We start from the raw sequence: 17,857 nt of genomic DNA, 5'->3' as shown, positions 1-17,857 counted from the left end.
AATATAGCTTATTAACATGGTTTGTTTTGCGCAAAGTGCACAAAGAGCTATACCATATTATAGCTAGGAATGTGGCCCATTGCTTCCACATGAAAGGAGGACCAGACTTGATAATCAAATTATAAACATTCTAAATTATAAACTCAGATAGACAACAACGTTTATCCAACTGGCTGTACTGATTTTATAATTAGCATTTTACACATATCTATCTCTCAAACTCCTTCTTCCCCTGGGCTTTTCGGACATAGTCTCTACTCTGACCAAGCATTTTGTATATATTTCTCCTGTTTGTTATTTATTCCTGCACAGTTGCTGCGGTGTACCCACAACGTACAATGACAATAATGGGCTATTTTACTCTGTTCAATTCAAAACTCATATAACGTTCACTGACAGAAAATTTAACACACATTTCTGAAACCACATCAGCTCCAGGAGAGAAAGCTGCAAGTCATATTTAGATTTACCCCAAAATATTAGTTTGTAGTGACACCACTTTCTAAAGATTTACACACACATACACAACCACCAATCTTTTTATGAGCTTGTAAAAATCAATTGAAGTTCCCTGCTCACCACAGTAACTGTACTAAGTTCTCCACAAACCCTCAGATGTCTTTACTTTGACTATATGGAGCTTTATTTACATAACTACCACTGAGGTTCAATAAAACATGACAAACATGCCCTCTGCTGGTTTAGCAAGGAATTCCATCTACTTTCAACTCTCAATAACTTTGTTCCTGACAAATCATATCTTAAAAAAAATTGATCAAGTAAAACTTAAAGGCAGCATTGAAAATCTCTTTTGCTGTTCATCTTTTATAAAATAATACATTTAAATATTGTATGTGTAAATACCATCATTAATTAAACACCAAACTCTTGTGTTTTATTTATTATTTTATTTATTTATTGAGAAATTAAAATACTGACTAAATTGTCCAATATAAATATTCATCATACACATTTTCTATTAAGCAAGTAGCCAGTTTTTCCTACCACTGAATCTCCCTTCACCCATTACCTCCCCCTTGGATGTAGCCATCATACAACTCTCTCAGGTGGAGAATGAGCTCCTCTGTGTTTTGTCCTGTGAGAGCTGAAACAGGGATGACCCTCTGGGAAACGTGGCTTTTAAGAGTTTCCAGCTTTTCCTGGGCCTCAGATAGGTCCATTTTGTTGGCTATGATAGCCTGAGGCCGCTGGGACAGTCCAGGTTCATACTGGTCCAGTTCATAACGCAAATGTTGGAGCTGGGTCCAGGGCTCTTGAGCCGACAAGTCCAGAACAAAAAGGAGGAAACGACAGCGCTCTATGTGGCGCAAGAAGGAGATTCCTAAGCCTCGATTTAGATGGGCTCCTCGAATAATCCCTGGGATGTCAGCAACTGCATAAAGATAAAAAAAAAAAATCACAACATCATTCAACTTTATCATACTGTAATATACTATAATAACCACCTTTTTTTTTCTCCTACAATAGACAATTAGAATCTTTGCTTAAAACCACCCACCTGCAACTTGCTCATGATCCCTGTACTTGACTATGCCCACATGAGGATTGAGAGTTGTAAAAGGGTAAGCAGCCACAGCAGGTCTAGCATTGGTGATGGCTCTCAACAGAGATGATTTCCCAGCGTTTGGAAAGCCAACCTGATGGGATGAAAGAGAATAAAAACACTTCAATACATCTGCATTGATGAAAAGTCTGACGCCAGTTTTCTCTTCAGAAACAGGGTCTGCTCACAAGTCCAGCATGTGCCATGGTACGAAGCTCCAGTTGAAGGAGCCGCTCCTGGCCTGTTATTCCAGGAGTAGCTGTCATTGGAGAACGGTTTTCATTTGACAGAAAGAATCTGTTCCCTTTCCCTCCAGCCCCTCCAAATGCAGCAAGATACTCCTGACCATGCTCAGTCATGTCCAGTATGGTTTTGCCCGGCTCCTTGACTACAGTTCCTAATGGTACCTTTACAGATTTTAAAAAGCAAACACACACACACAAAAAAAACATCACAGGAGAGGTTAAGTAAGGTCAGGCCAGACTCATGATCAAAGTGGGTGCCATTTATGATGAAATGCAGGGACTCACACAAATGTAGGTTGGGCTGCCATTCCGACCATAACAGTTCTTGCTGCCTCCCGATTCCCCATCCTCCCCCTTGTAAAGTGGAACTACTTGTGCTAATGATTTGACAAAGCGGTCAGCTGAAAGCAGACAAAAAAGGAATACGTATAAAAGCATGAAGAAACTCATTCTTATTGAAGAATTTATTGTCCATTTGATCCTGGCTTTGGTTCCTGTCTATACACACTCACCGGCCACTTCATTAGGTACACCAGGTGCTCATTAAAACATATATTTAATCAGATGGCAACATCTTAATGTATAAAACATCTTGACACGGTCAAGACCAATTGCTCAAGTTTAAACAGAGCACCATATGGCGAAGAAACATGACTTAAGTTGCTTTGAATGTGACTGGATTGTTGGTGCCAGGAGGGCTGGTGTGAGTATTTTAGAAACTTGTTTACTGGAATTTTCCAGCACAATGGTCTCAAAGATTTATACATAACAGTCTTGAAAAGAGAAAATATCCAGTGAGCAGCAGTTCTCAGCAGGTGAAGATGCCTTGTTGATTTCAGAGGTCAGGGGTGAGCTGATAGGAAGACAACCTGCTGAACCTTGAAGCAGTTGGGCTACAGCAGCATAAAAACTACATCGGGCGCCACTCCTGCCAGCTAAGAGCAAAAAGCTGAGGCTTCAATTCACACAGGCTCACAGAAACTGAACAACGGAAGATTGAAAAATTACCGTATGTTTGCTCTTGAGAGTATATTGACTTCTACATAGCAAATAGTGCAAATAAACATTCCTGTAACCAATCAAACTTACCCTTTATAATGATGCTTCCTCCGTCACCTCCATTCCCTCCATCCGGTCCACCCCACTCTTTCCGAGGCTCACTGTGAAAGCTGCTGGCCCCTTTACCCCCTGACCCAGCCACCAGCTTCACACGGCGGTGGTCCACAAAGTGACGGGTCTGTGAGGCGCAAAAAGAAGCAATGTCACAGTAGAGTGAACCATGCTTACGACTCTGATAGTCTCCACGACAGGTGTGTTTATGCTTTGTAAATATGCAAATATCCTGAGAAATAAGACGTGTAAAATGCGCTTTAACTTAACATACCAGTTTCTTTTCAGACATCTCCCTTTTCTTGGAGTTTCCGCGGACTTTGGTGCACAGTGTATTCGAGGTGCTGACATCTCTGACACCGCCGACTTTCCTACTACAAGTCACAGAACTGAGTGTGAGGGGGCTCAGCTCACCTCTTTCGACCTTTTGTTCGAAAATACATCTTAAAAGTAATTCCGAGGATGGTCGGCGAGGGATTTTAAATCGAGACAACGCTGCCAACATTATAGCGTTCAACAAACAGACACCGGTTACAGTTTTAAAGTAGCTAAAAGCGATCTGTCAATGTCACGTCGACCGTTTACGTTAATACGCATCTCCACCAGCGTGATAAACAGGAAACTATCGGGGAACTAGGTAAGGGTTTATAAAATCTAAACGTCCATTCATGGATTTCCCTTGTATATGTATAATTATTTGGCGTTTCCAAAACGATCGCAACTACCCATCACACGTTTACCGACTACGACCAACACATGTACGGAAGCCCCACCGGTCAAAATCAGTCTTTGCCGTTGCTTTGCGGTCCACTACCGCCACCTGCTGTGCTACAAAAGAAAAGGAAACCCCATACCTGAACCGCCAAAGAACTCATATTTTCAACTCAAAACTCTAAAATGTGTCTACCTTAACAAAAAAAAAGGGCTCCTGAAGTTTGGTTGTGACCTAACCATGTTGCAATCTACACATGATGGAGACTTTATTAAGTAAACCTTACAAGTACCAGGTTGAAACCCCCTTTTGCCTTTAAAATTGCCTTACTTCTTCTTTGAATAGATTTAAAAAGCTGCCTTCCTCTTAGCTCAAAGCAGTTTGGCCATTCTTCTCTGGCGACATTTTTACTCTGAATTGCTCTTCACTGGATATTTTCTCTTTTTGAGACCCTTCTTTGGAAACCCTAGAGATGGCCCACCAGGCACCAGCAACTACAAAGTAAAGAAATCACATTTCTTCCTCATTCTGATGCTTGGCTTAAACCTGAGCATATTAAGTTGTCTAAATTATTGCCTAGTAATCTGAAGAACAGGTGTGCCTAATGAAGTTACCAATGAGCATACAATGAAATATTAAAGAATCTCTGACTCACGTTCAGATGACAAAATCCAGACACACAAAAGGTGAATGTCAATTTATTTTTGTATAGCAAATAGTAACAAAAGACAGCAGAAAAGATCAGGCGATGCAGTCTTACAATAGATAAGTAGATAACATTCATATTTGGATTATGCACATCAAACTCTCCTTCTCGCACATCCACACACACCGACACGCACACTAACAAGGCATACCACCCATGAGTGATGACACACTACGTAGAACTGGAAAACAACTTGCCGCACATGTTTGGTTCACAGTAAAAATGAGAAACTGATACCAATTTAGAGACGCCTGTGATTGTCAGTGTTGAGTGGTACATAGTTAATCAGCTGTTTGACAGCCAGGTATCTCCCATCCTTGATAACCCCTGCAGAATGACCACAGTTGTTGTGTTATTCTTCCCCTCTGAGGTAAGTTGAGTTACAACAAGATGTTATAACAGAATACTGCTAAGTTGGACCCTCACAACCACAGAAATAAAAAAAAAGTTGTCTGATTTCTTTTTAACTAAATAAACAAAGAAATAACTTGCAGATAGATCGATCGATAATAAATATGAAAAAGGTAAATTCTTGTACATGTACAAAAATTATACTGCTGCAACAATTGTATTATTTTTCTTACATGAATTCCTTGATCTAATACAAATAATAGCAATAAAAAAATTACAAAGAAAAAACTGCTAAAGTAGTAAGATTTATGTTTGATATATTCACATATCTGCCTCTAAGTCACGTAAATAAAGAAGTAATATTCTTAAATAGTCTATCACATTCTGTTCTTTTCCTGTAACATAACACTGAATAATTTGAGACAAACGATCTCTGTCTTTATCACAGCTGTATGTAAAAAAACAAAACAAACAAACAAACAAAAAAAACTACATATAATCACGTAAAGTTCACCGTAAGAGCCAACCTCAACATGACTGACGGAGCTGAGTGTATTGCACTTATTGAAGTTGAGGTGCAGGACATGTTACTGTTCTGTTCCTGTGTTACTTTGGCTTTTTGAGTATCATCTCTTAAAAACAGCCTGAATCACGCTACGATACAAAATATTAGACAATACATACACTGTCACTGTAAAATAAAGTGCAGACAAAGTGGCAATGCAATTTTATGTAAAAATCATTACTTTATGGCATCAGAGCGCAACACTCCTTACCTCTGCACAGACGCTATAAGCCGGCGCAGAGCGATGCCACTCAAAATATAGTGTCAAAAATACTACCACGATGTAAGATTATCATGGACAATGATACACATTGTTAAGTTTTCGTCTGTCAACTATCTATTATGTCGATTACCTCAGCAAGACATATGTAGAGAGTGAAAACACATAATGTTATACCACACAGCAACACATCACAGTTTGACTAACACAGACAAACCCCATGATCAAGTCAGGTTTAACGACCAACATTTTCACCTTTTTTTAAGGATGTACCATGAGATATAACAGTGTTTATACCAGGAATAAGAGCAAGATTTATAGTCTTCTATCAAATATCAAAGAATATTCTCTTCAAGGCTAATACGCTTTTTTTTTGTACTCCCACAGTCTCACTTGCGCTGTGCACCAAAAATAAAATAACATCAAAAGCTCTTAAAACAATAAAGGTAGGGGACAGAGAACAAGTTTATTTGTGCATGTGGCTGAGGTGCATGTGACAACTCCACAGCGCCCTTTTTAGTAGCTTGTATAGAATGGTTACATTAACTGCCTTGGTTTTGCAAGCACCACAACCAGCTACAACCCTGTTGAAATTAAAACGGAGGAGGGAAGCATCACATTTGACTGGATTAATTATTTTAGCTAGAATGATGATTAATGAGAGGATAATAAATCTGATGGCAGCCTGATCTAATCCATAGCTGAGCCCAGTTCATTACTGTTGAATGTTCCATCGCACATTTTCTTCCACCAGCAAAACATTGTGCTGCCTCATTGCTGATAATTTCCATATTGACCCTGAAATTAGAAAAAATATATGTTTAATTGGATTTATTTATTTATTTATTTATATACTGCTTAAAGTTGTGGTTGGACATTTACATATACTCATCATGGGCATAAATTTAAAGACAATATTTGGTTTTTAGTTATTTTTTGAACTGTTCTTTTTGGTGGAATGACTCTAACATACATCTTCAAGATGTAGACCGATACTTAAAACAATGGGAAATGTCTGGGAAACTCTAAAGTGGAGATCTAAAAAGGAGAATTGTAGATTTAATCAAGTTGGGACGGTCTCTTAGAACCAATTCAAAACAGCTGTAGATTTCAGGATCATTAATTCAAACAATTATAAATAAATATAAATTATTCAGATGTGTCACGACTTTGCCAGGATCTGGAAGAAGACCAAAATGTCACCCTCAGATGAGAGGAAATTATTTAGGATATTCAGAAACAACCCAGGGAATTCCCAAGGTTCAAACATGAAATGAACTGGAATCTGAAAATCTGAAAATCTTTGGACTATGCTTAAAAGGTTCTCTGCTGGGAAACCAGCCAATTTAAATTAACTCCACCAGTTCTGCCAATGAGAGCAGCCAAATACTGAACTTGGATTATGTCAGAAGCTTGTTGATGGCTACTAGAAGTGTCTGGTTGAGGTGTAAATTGCTAAAGAACATTTAACCAAATACTACTGGAGATGTAGGTATATATTTTAGTCTGTATATAACATTTTGAGCCTGTGTGGATTACAGAAAACCCAAAAATTATTTCAAAGATGTGCACCCAATTCTTGGTTTTTAAGTCATTAAAGAAGCATGTACATAAGAACAAGTTATTCATTAAAGATGCATGCTCTCCACCGTGGGAAATGAACAGTTACACCATATTCATGCTGATGATGAATGCATGTAAACGTCTGACCACAACTGTCTGCATGGTGCTTTCAGAGTATATGTTTCTATTAGTACTAAAACAGACACACACTACAACATCTTTTTTTACTTCACTGGTCCTACATGAATCTGATTTTCTGTTGCTCTGTGTAATTATATAAGGAAACAGGAAACAGTGTTTTAGATCATGGTCAAATTCAATTACAATCCTTTGAGACAAAGGGGGTCTAGCAAGGTCCTGTGTTATTTTATTACTCTTGTTTCGTGCACAGACTTGTGCCAGTATGTCTATACCTAAATAATACATACATTTTGCTTTAAGTTAAAACATCTCATGTACCTGTTCATAGGAGAACGGCCTCTGCGTCTGCGCTCCAGGGCCTCCCTGGGAAGATCGGTAGGATCCATACTGTTGGCTTTGACTCTGCTGATACTGAGAATATTGAGATGATCCTCCCTGGACTGGACCTGTAGCACAGGAGTTCAATTAGGTGGATGTTTTCAGTTATTTTATGTGCGTGTTTAAATTTGCCTGGATGCACAAAAACGACTGTATGAGTCACTCTCACCATATCCCTGGGGCTGTCCACTGTAGCCTTGTTGAGAAGAGTACTGCTGTTGGCTGAAGGCTTGCTGCTGGCCAGAGCTCTGTTGATACTGGGCCTGCTGTTGACTGTACTGAGAGTTCCCTGGAGGTAGACATATCAGATGCACATTACTATAGTTAAGTATTTATTTAAACAATAAAATATAGAAATGCAATTTAAATTAAGAAATGTTATTACCTCCTTCATAGTAATGTTGTGAGGATTCATCAAATGATCTATCATACCCTTGTTCCCCATAAGAGGACTGTTGATATGAATACTCCCCGTGACCTGCAGAGAACACGATTCAACACGTGCAAAAACTCCTCTGCTAAGGCAAAATCCAGTGACAGACGAAAGAGAAGTTATTATTTGCAGGTTGCAGCTGAAACATTCATAATAAATGTCTGTCAACAAATTTTCACACGAACACCATTTTGCCAGCCTTTTCACTTCAACGTATTACACAAAGCATTTTTTTTTTTAAAAACCCACCCCAGATGAAGTTTGAGCTCTCTCTGTGACACGCTGCTATATCGCTCTCTGAAATCTGAAATTTCGGCACACCAAAGGGGACAGTATGGACACAGACACAGTGGCAGAAAATAGACCAATGTCAGAGTTTTCAATTTTTTTTTCATTACTTTTGTCTCCCACAGTGAAAAGTTGGGAGGAAGAGCTTCAGCAATAAATCTGGCTCAGGCCTGTAGGACAGTGCTAAAGGGAAATGGAATGACCTACAATGCGGGTTGTGTGTTTGAAAGCTGTGTGTATGAAGTTTATGGATGTGCACGATTACCATCAGGGTAATACTGCTGGTTTATGGGCTCGCTGGAGCTCTGAGTGTGTCCATACTGCTCTCCGTAGAACTCGTCTTGTCCCATGTACTGCTGTGCAGATCCTGCAAGACAGGTAAGACCATGATTGGTTAAACAACTGGTCAAACCAACTGGCCATGTGTTGGACATGGCTGTGGCCAGGAGAACTAAAAATAGCTTAAAATAAAAATAATTAATATTACAGTAATGATGTTTTATAACTTATGTGTAAATAGAGTACTGTACAAGTCACTGAAAATGATTTTCAATAGATTAAATTGATAATATTAAATAAAAATAATATGAAGGAAGATTTATTTTTTTATCCAAATTTTAGATTTAGTAATTGAAGTGAAACAATTGCACTGCTTGGTTGAATGAAAAATGCATGATATGCAATTTTTGAAGATAAAGTGTGAAGTACAGAAGGTCTGTTATTCTGGAAAATTAGGATTTGTTTGGTGGTGGTGTGCAGAAACTCCAGATTCCACTTCCGTTTTGTTTTTTTTATCTGAACTGGATCTTAGAGAATAAAAAAAATTACAAAATAACAAGTACTCTGAAAACTGCAACAAAAGTCAGCATAGTCTAATCTCCCTTCAATCTACAACAAAGCCAAAAATTCCATACAAAGATGGGCAGAATCACAGAACGCACTCATACCAAAGCAATCTAAAACATACAGTTGTGGTCAGAAGTTTATATTCACTCACCATGGGCAGATGCCATGCAAATTTCAGGGTTTTGATGATTTTTCTGGGGTGGAATGATTGTACAACATACATCTTTAATTCAATAAATTCAGATTCACACAGGTTCAGACAGGTTACAATATATACATACATCCACACTAATATTTGGTTTCAGTTTCATTAAATTAACAACAAGTGCACTAAAGACAACTGATTGCTGTACAATCATTCCAAGAACAGTTCAGAGAAATCATTCAAATCATTTGAAACACCAGATTACCATGACATCCATGTCCATGATGAGTGCATATAAACTTCTCACCACAACTGTACATGTCTTTTGCACTTCCAGATATGACCAATTAGCTATAGATAATCAAAATATCCCTTCCAGCTGCTGCACAACCAAAGGCTGGTGGGAAATCCACACAGCTTAACCATGGACACAATATTCCTGTAACACACATCTATCTGGAAGCACTTCACACTATAATGCAATAGGGTACGGCCTGTTGCACTGGAATTAGTATCACATGCTTCTTCTAAATCTAAGTTACTACATGCCTTCAAAGCCTGCACCCTTTGAAAGACACAAAGGGACAGAGTGGAGCTATTATTAGGCACGCACTGACATTGCAAGTTAGGTGATTTACAGAGATGGGAACTTAAAGTGACACAAGTGATACATCTCCAGGCTACTTCTTAAAGTTACAGGAAGGCAACTAGAGCCTACACAATTCCAGATGTCTAATATCACTCTCGTTTTATAATCTTGGAACATCATACTACCAATACTACCTACTTATCAGGGGCTTTTGCAGCAACTATGGCTTTCATCTCAATCCATCTCAAAACTTAGATACTGGCAACCACCGTCACACTTGGAAGACCTGGAAAACTATTCGCCAGACATTCAGGTGTTCACACACAACCACCCACACAAGTGTACATAAGTACACAAATCAGTCCAAATAAACTCACTGAAACAACAGCCATACCAAAGCAGCATAAAGAAATCTTGCCACCTACCTTGCTGAGAAGAGCGGTAGGATCCCATGGGCCTCTGAGACATCATGCTGTTTCCTTGACTGCCCTGACCCATCATGCCCATAGCCTGCTGTCCCTGATAATGTTGCCCCCCAGCTTGGGCTGAGGAGTAGTGTGGTGTGGCAGACTGCTGGTGCATCATGGAGACTGTGGAGGAGGTGGGATTATTTGGGGGGAGGGGGAGATCTTGTACATTAATATATAGAGATAAACTTCATCTATAATGCTGATAAATCCTGCTTATGCTTCAGAATGCACAGCCTTCTGGAGCATAAGCAGAATTTCCAGATCTGAGCCTGACAGAAATGTGTATAGTTACACAAACAAACAAATGTAGAAGGAGGTCCAAGGCAATCAGGACACAAGAGGAAAGCCAAAAGGGATCCATAGCATACAGCAGTCAAGGGTCTTTTAAAAAAATATCTTTAAAGAAATGCTTTCAAGATGCTGCTTTAAGTGTAAACAAAGCCAGCGAAGTCAGCGCATTAACAGAAGTACGATAAATACACACGGACATCCAGGGAAAGGAGGGGTGCATCTCAAAAAGTAGGAGAAGTTAAACCTGAAGCAAAGGGAAGAAGGAGGGAGGCAGGACACCTCACTGATGAACTGAATGTGTTTCGTATTTGTCTGTTACACAGGAGGAAAGTTTAAGATATGCATGCAAGCATGTTTTTTATGCAAGCTCAAAAGGGGCACAGCTACCATGTACAGTATTTCACCCTGAAAACTTGAAAAGATTATTTTCATCATTCCCATCCTCTAAATGCCAAATCTTGTATAATACACATAAACAAGTAAAAAACAAGTACGGCATCTTGCATCTCGAGAGATGGTAACTCCTGACTATCAGATCATGATGGTTTAGAGACCAATTCCTGATGACTGGGCTTTACGATACCTGGCTCACCTTGGTTGGAATGCATGTTGAGGTTGCTGCGGGAGGAGGAAGAAGAGGATGAGGATGTGGAGGAAGAAGAGGAGGAAGAGCCATAACCAGGCCCAGGGCCCTGGATCATGCTGCCCTGGGAGGAGGGCGCAGCGTGGCTGTACCCAGGGACCGAGCTGCCATAGCTGCTTGCTGGCAGGCTGAGGGAGGTGGAGGGAATAGCCGACTGCACCTGACCAGACTGCTGCTGCATGGGGGCATGGTTGGGCCCTGACAACACACACGCACAGTCAGAGCAGCCACCACACATTCCCCTGTGGTGCCATGTCATGTTAACCACGGCCCCACATTCAGTTCATCTTCACAGGAGACGTGCATGGTTGAACAAAGGTAGAGTAACGCACGTTAAGGATGTGTGTATATTTTTTTCACAAGAAGAGGGAATATAGTAACATAACTGTGAAACAATCTGACTCATTGGCTGAACTTAAAACCACAGATACTTAAAGGCAATGAAGCAATATAGAAGTGCGGGCACTGTGGCAGACAAGACATGGTACTGTGTCAGCAGACAAACATGCAACTAAGTCAGAATCAGACGAGCAAGCAAGACACTGGACAGACAACAAAATCGGGAGGCATCTTTGGGCTGAAATAAGTGATTCAGGGCTTATCTGTAAAACACAGGTATGCAATTAACTCTCACCATTACTCATTTGGCTCTGCATCATTGATGTCGGGGGCAGTGCTGGTCCCATGTTGTCATTGAGGTTACTTTGAGCATGTCCCCCACTCTGGCCCATCCCTCCAGGACCCAAAGACATACTGGAAGTCGGAGGCTAAAGGTGTAGAGACGTAATATTTAAGTAGCGGCAGTCATAAATGATATGCAGTTCATTTTTTTCACACTGTATTTATATGCATCTATTTTCTGTTTTCGATTAATGTTCTATTTTCTCAGTGGACACAGTGTATACTTATATTTCATAGTTGCCATTACTGGAGTCACAAATCACACTTACCGCAGGTAGTAATGACTGCATGTTCTGATTTGAATCAGCTATTGTGGCCAAGTAAACAAGATTTCTGTGCAGGATCTGCTGATACCTGGAGGAGGAAGAAGAAGAAAACCAGTCTTAATTGTGCTATGCTTTGATATTTAGCAGGTATTGGTCAGGGAGGAAAGAAAAAAACACTTACTGTGTGCATTCAGCCGTCTTGCCTTTGCTTTGGTAATCCATTATGCACTGTATTAAATGATGATTTTCATCCAGCATCTTTGGAAAATAATAAAACAACTTCATTCCACTGTATCTGAAGTCCTATAAGTGTATAGTAAATTATTAACTAACAAATACTCTATTAAAACAGTGCTGTGCTTGATTCTCAGAACTTTATCCAGCCCTTGAGTGTTTTTTTCTGGGTCATCTTTTTCATTTTCTTTTTATATAACAGAGCCAAAAGAAGAACTCATTTTTCACTGTCTTTATTTAGGACGCCGGTTGAAAGTCTGGCTTTCAAGGATAGGGTTTACGTTTTACTTTCGCGCTAAACGGTTCAATCAAGGATAAAAGCGGTGCCCTAGGACATATACTGTAACACCTGCCTTCAATTTCAATCTATAGCCTACTTAATTAAACACCAGGGCAGAGCTGCTGCTTTGAGAATTCTTGTTAACCATCTTGCGAGGAAATAAAACTGATTTCCAATTTCTCACACAAAAATATTCCCATTCGTCTCAAAATATCTGCGAGGATGACAGACAGCATCACCAAGAAAGCAGAGATCCAGCCGGCGTTAAGCCGAGCGCTCGTCTACATCACCGCGATGGCTTTGTTTGGTTCGCACCTTCAATTGACTGTAACGTTCCAATACCAGTTGCCATTTCTTTGATATTCACCACTGGCTACTTTCTCTGCACTGGAGGGGGATCACATACTCCCATGCTAGAATATCTAAATAGAAATGTCGCGACGTTTTAGGATTTTTTTTTACCTTTTGAATGGTTTGCTGTGTCACCTCCCCTTTACTTCTGGGGCGCGCCGATGAAAACGCCACCGACATTTTGTCATATGGGAAATAAAAGAGCCGCTTTTATTCTAATATTTATTATCTCGAGCGCAGCCTTCTATTTGGTTACATAGTTTCTCCATTACCAGGAATAGGGGTACTGACCAAACCAGAGCCATGTCGCGAAAGATGGAAAATTAGAAAACACTTGACTTATCTGAATGGCATTAAACAGGATTTCCCTTAAGCTATTATTTATTATCTGCGTGCAAATAATTACATGCATATAAAGGGATATGATGGTAAGGGACAAATCCCTCTCCCTCAGATTTTGGTATAGTCCAGGCAGTGAGTAGCCTACCACTTTCCCCTCACTGTAGACGGGGTATCGTTTGATTCAAGAAAGCAGTCTGCTTGGAGCACACGCTGCTCAGTGCGCAAAACCTTTAAGGATCAGCTGTAGCCAAAGTTGCTTTCAGCATTTCAGGAAATGTGAGAATCCCACCGTTCACTGTGGAGTGTTTACTTTTTAACAACAGCACTTGCCCCTCACGTGCTGAATCAGGGAACGTGTAATCTTATAATTCAGTGTGACATTTACGCTTTTTAAATTTTTTTTATTGCCAGTTTATATAATCGAATCTTGAATATATTGCAAACGTTATTTAAAGGAGTGATCCTTCTTAAAAGGACAAAGAAACAGCCATAGAACACAGATACTATCCCAGATTATTTATAATTAGGATTGTACAACTAAGAATTTTTAAATGCTTACTTGTGCAACAAAATGTCTTTTAGTCTCATAACAGGTGTATCAGCACATCCATTTTATTTACATTCAACTCATTCCCTTGATTATACCAAATTAAGTCTTAAGTCTGAAAGCTCCTTTTGTTCATTATATTAATACTATGCAACATTGAATGGACAAATCTGATTAATACTCCCAAAAGGCAAAAGCAAGAATTTACAAATGTGCAAGTAGCAAACAAAAGTAGAAACTGAAGCATTCATGGTTTCCCCCTTTTAAACCAAAAAAAAAAAAAAGAAAGAAAAAAAGTTGGAGTAAATTTTACCCACATAAAAACAAGGTCAAATGTCAAAGAAATAATGTTAAACTTTTTAATGACAGACGTTTTGACTGGTTACAGCACAGCTGTAATAATGATGGCTTAGTTCCATCACGTATCCCAGTAAACAGACTGTAAACAAACATGCACAGCATAGCACCTCTTCCAAATGCAATACAGCCTTCATTATTGCCCTTGTGATTTCTTCACTGTACTAAATATCAAAAGGTCTGTCAAGAAAAGGGGGGCAAGATTCTTACAGGGGATCCAGTACCTTCCAGAAATAGGGTACGAAATCAGTCAAGGTGGCTTTACTGCCTTTGTATGAAACTGATCTGTACAGCCGCCCAGTTGCATTTCTTTGAGTTAGACTCGAGCAGCACCTCGTCCTCTTCTGGTATATCCACCTCTGAATCCTTGGCCCCTCAGGAAACGCCCAGGGACACCAAAAGTCTCCAGATTGCGCTTTCGCTCCTCTGCCCACGTCAGTCTGAAACCATTGATGTACATAAATAGCCATGAGCACATATCTGTACAAAGACCAACTTTTATATAAGACAAAGAGAGTCAGTTGATTACCTGAGCCCATTATCAGATGAGATGTTGTCAAAGAAAGACTTTGCTTTGTCATAGTAGCACTTTGGACCAAAACGATCCTCCCCTGAACTCAGCTGCAACCCCTCCGTTTCCCTTCCCTCAGAATTCCCATCTGAAAACAGAAAAAAAAAAAGCACTGACAGTGGAAGGACAGACCAATTCCCTGGTTTTCAGCTATTGCATTTATTTAAAAAAAAAAAAAAAAAAAACCCACACAAACAACCACTAAAGAAATTATATCTATCTATCTATCTATCTATCTATCTATCTATCTATCTATCTATCTATAGGCCAGAGAGAAACATGGCATTAGAAGGCTTATTTTACCTGAATGCAAATTTACTTCTATTCAAACATTCATTTGTCACCACACCTTTAACTCATTCAAACAGAGTTACATGAGAGCACAACTTCCATGAAGATGCCACAACATTAATAATGCATACCTTTAAATTGACAGCATTCCTTCAAAGAGAATTAACTGACAAAGCAGGTGATTTAAAAAAAAAAAAAAAAGAAGAAGAAGAAAAAAAAGTGGTGCATTGTTGGCAACTCCAGCTGATAACCAACCTTTTAGAGTCAGCCTCTCCTGGAACTTCTCCTCAAGCGCCTCCTTAATGAATTGTGCGTTTGAGGAATCAAAATCAAAGTCTGTGTCAAATTTAAGGGTGGGAGATGGAGCATTAGCCACCATCAGCTGGCCTCTTCTGCGGTTCCTGCGCCGTCGAGGTCCTAAGATTATTATTTATTTTTTATTAAGTGCACCTCAAGTTTGTTTTGTATACAAGGATGTCCTTTCTGATTTTCAAGTCTACTGGAAACGTTCATGTTTAATACCTTGTCTTTTTCTAGCAGGTGGCCTGGTTTCAGCATTTTGCTGCTGACTGTCTTGAGAAGTGGATCCACTTGGGTCTGATTGCACTGCAAAGACACCCACAACAGCTACACTTAGTTTTAAGTGCATGTAGCTGCCTAGAAAAATACCCCATTATTTTCCCCAAAACATACATACTCCTCCACAGTTAATCAACCTGTTTCACTTGGGAAACATCACAGTACTTTAACAGCATTTCCTTCTCATTGCTGCAACATTGTTTACTCACTGGTGGCTTCAGTGACCCTTGTGGTTTGAATATTTGTTCCTCTCGTCCCCTTGGGCTGCCTCCTATTCCGCTGCTGCTGCTGTCCTTGTTCTTCTTGTTGCTCCTGCTGCTGGGATCCACTCGCACCTCTTCTCTGCCTAAATGTCTTTACACTGACAGTTTGAACAGCCTTTTCCACCATGGGACCTCTTTGAGCAAGTAAGCCTTGAAGTAAAGGCCCTGGGTAAAGGATATGAAGTGTGTAGTATAGAAAGAACCCATTTAAATTTAATTTTTTTTAGTCAATTAACTTGTTAGAAACTTGCTGTCATTGATTTACCAAGGCCGAGAGCTGCAACATACTGCTGATTAAGCAGAGAGCTAGCAGCAACCTGGTTGTAGGCAGGCATCCTTAAAGGGCTGAGTGATCCAACGGTAGATTGGATGCTTGAAGCGCCTGAACTGGAGGTCTGGATGAACCAAATATGTTAATGTTTAAACACACATATACATACTTAGTCTGTTTTTAGAAGAAGGAGGGTGTAACCAAGCAGTTTTTGTACACCTGTATTATTGCAGGATCCTGAGGCAGGCCATGGTGATACCTTGGAGGGTCACCCAGTGTAATATCCTTAATATCACTTCCCCGGAAAGTAATGTACTCATAGACATCATCTTTGGGTGACGTTGGCCTATCTGTTGGCCGTCCCTCAGTTCCAAAACACTTGACTAGTGAAAAGAAAAACAATGGATAAAGTTAGGAAAGTTCCACCCATATTTCACTTGCCCAGTTTCTTTCCAATTCAGTTAAAAGGACTAGATGTTAAAGTCCCTGATAATGCATTGCTTTAGATGGAGAGACTCTTGAGGGATGGCTGTTATGAGGAAAGGCAGCCCAGAAACTTTGCCAGCAGCTAAGATTAAATGACAATAACTAGAAATGGAGAAAAAATTTAAAAAGCAAGTTTTTGAAACGCTGACAGATTTTCAAGAACACTGATAGCTAAGCTGAGGTGGTTCGGGCATCTGACAAGGATGCCCCCTGGGCGCCTCCTGGGTGAGGTGTTCCAGGCATGTCCCACCGGGAGGAGGCCCCGGGGCAGACCCAGGACACGCTGGAGAGATTATATCTCTCGGCTGGCCTGGGAACGCCTTGGTATTCCCCCGGACAAGCTGGAGGAGGTGGCTGGGGAGAGGGAGGTCTGGGCCTCTTTGCTTAGGCTGCTGCCCCCGCGACCCGGCCCCGGACAAAGCGGATGAAGATGGATGGATGGATGGATGATAGCTAAATAACTCACCTTCTGCCAGAACTACTGTGCTGTTCGCTGCATCAATAGTATACAAAATCCCTTCATAACGATTTTGGGCTTTTGAGAGGAGTGATACTTTACAGCCAATGTATGGCTTCGAAGCCATGGCTCGAGAATATCCGGGGCCGTTGCTATAAACTTCTATAAAGACTCATCACATGGCACATTTCGAGTCCTAGTAAAACCGGAAACAATTTATAGGCGTACACAGCTGACCTGATTGAAGCACCTGGCAATCATTGATGGCAATAAAATGAATGCCAATCACCACGGCTTGATTTAACTCACTTGTGACCCATTCGTTTGAATTTTTTCGTAATCTATGATTTGTTACGAATTCGATCAATAATTATGATTGTGCTTATGGTACATATTTTTTTCATAAAAACATTTTTTAGATAATTTTTATAAGTTGCAACAAAAGTCACAGTCACGGCGTTAAAAGGCTGAGTCCTGTGATGCATAAACAACCGTGCAAACTGGCTGCCTAAGTGCTGATCTGCACTCTCAAAAGTTTACTATCCAGGTAGTTTCACATCACTGTCTGTGAGCACTAGGCGGTTACTGCGGGTGTCCTGGAAAAATAGCATCAACGCAGCC

General features: G+C 40.1%; 3 protein-coding genes across 3 annotated transcripts; all 3 read right to left on the bottom strand.

Annotated features, from left to right (window-relative positions):
• Positions 1-1,019: 1,019 nt before the first annotated feature.
• On the bottom strand, positions 1,020-3,591 carry mtg2 (mitochondrial ribosome-associated GTPase 2). The gene is made up of 6 exons (XM_085345155.1): positions 3,194-3,591; positions 2,899-3,046; positions 2,095-2,210; positions 1,753-1,971; positions 1,520-1,658; positions 1,020-1,393 (listed from the first exon to the last, which is right to left on the bottom strand). The coding sequence occupies exons 1-6, from the start codon at positions 3,422-3,424 to the stop codon at positions 1,020-1,022; spliced, it is 1,227 nt and encodes a 408-aa protein (XP_085201281.1). The 5' UTR covers positions 3,425-3,591.
• Positions 3,592-6,244: 2,653 nt separating this feature from the next.
• LOC146610991 (calcium-responsive transactivator-like) lies at positions 6,245-13,252 on the bottom strand. Its single transcript, XM_085344097.1, has 11 exons — positions 13,184-13,252; positions 12,389-12,465; positions 12,211-12,295; positions 11,895-12,027; positions 11,210-11,458; positions 10,282-10,446; positions 8,542-8,643; positions 7,941-8,033; positions 7,725-7,844; positions 7,496-7,623; positions 6,245-6,271 (listed from the first exon to the last, which is right to left on the bottom strand). Exons 1-11 carry the CDS (start codon positions 13,250-13,252, stop codon positions 6,245-6,247), a joined length of 1,248 nt encoding a protein of 415 aa, XP_085200223.1.
• A 1,382-nt stretch (positions 13,253-14,634) lies between these two features.
• Positions 14,635-17,363, bottom strand: lsm14b (LSM family member 14B). Its single transcript, XM_085344098.1, has 8 exons — positions 17,246-17,363; positions 16,513-16,676; positions 16,288-16,417; positions 15,969-16,187; positions 15,703-15,786; positions 15,436-15,597; positions 14,848-14,977; positions 14,635-14,758 (listed from the first exon to the last, which is right to left on the bottom strand). Exons 1-8 carry the CDS (start codon positions 17,361-17,363, stop codon positions 14,635-14,637), a joined length of 1,131 nt encoding a protein of 376 aa, XP_085200224.1.
• Between the last annotated feature and the right edge of the window lie 494 nt (positions 17,364-17,857).

The sequence above is a fragment of the Diplotaxodon limnothrissa genome, linkage group LG20, assembly GCF_057381915.1.
Source record: "Diplotaxodon limnothrissa isolate DT_005_m linkage group LG20, D_limnothrissa_male_GT1.1, whole genome shotgun sequence".
NCBI lineage: Eukaryota > Metazoa > Chordata > Actinopteri > Cichliformes > Cichlidae > Diplotaxodon > Diplotaxodon limnothrissa.
This window is presented reverse-complemented; position numbering and strand designations above follow the sequence as displayed.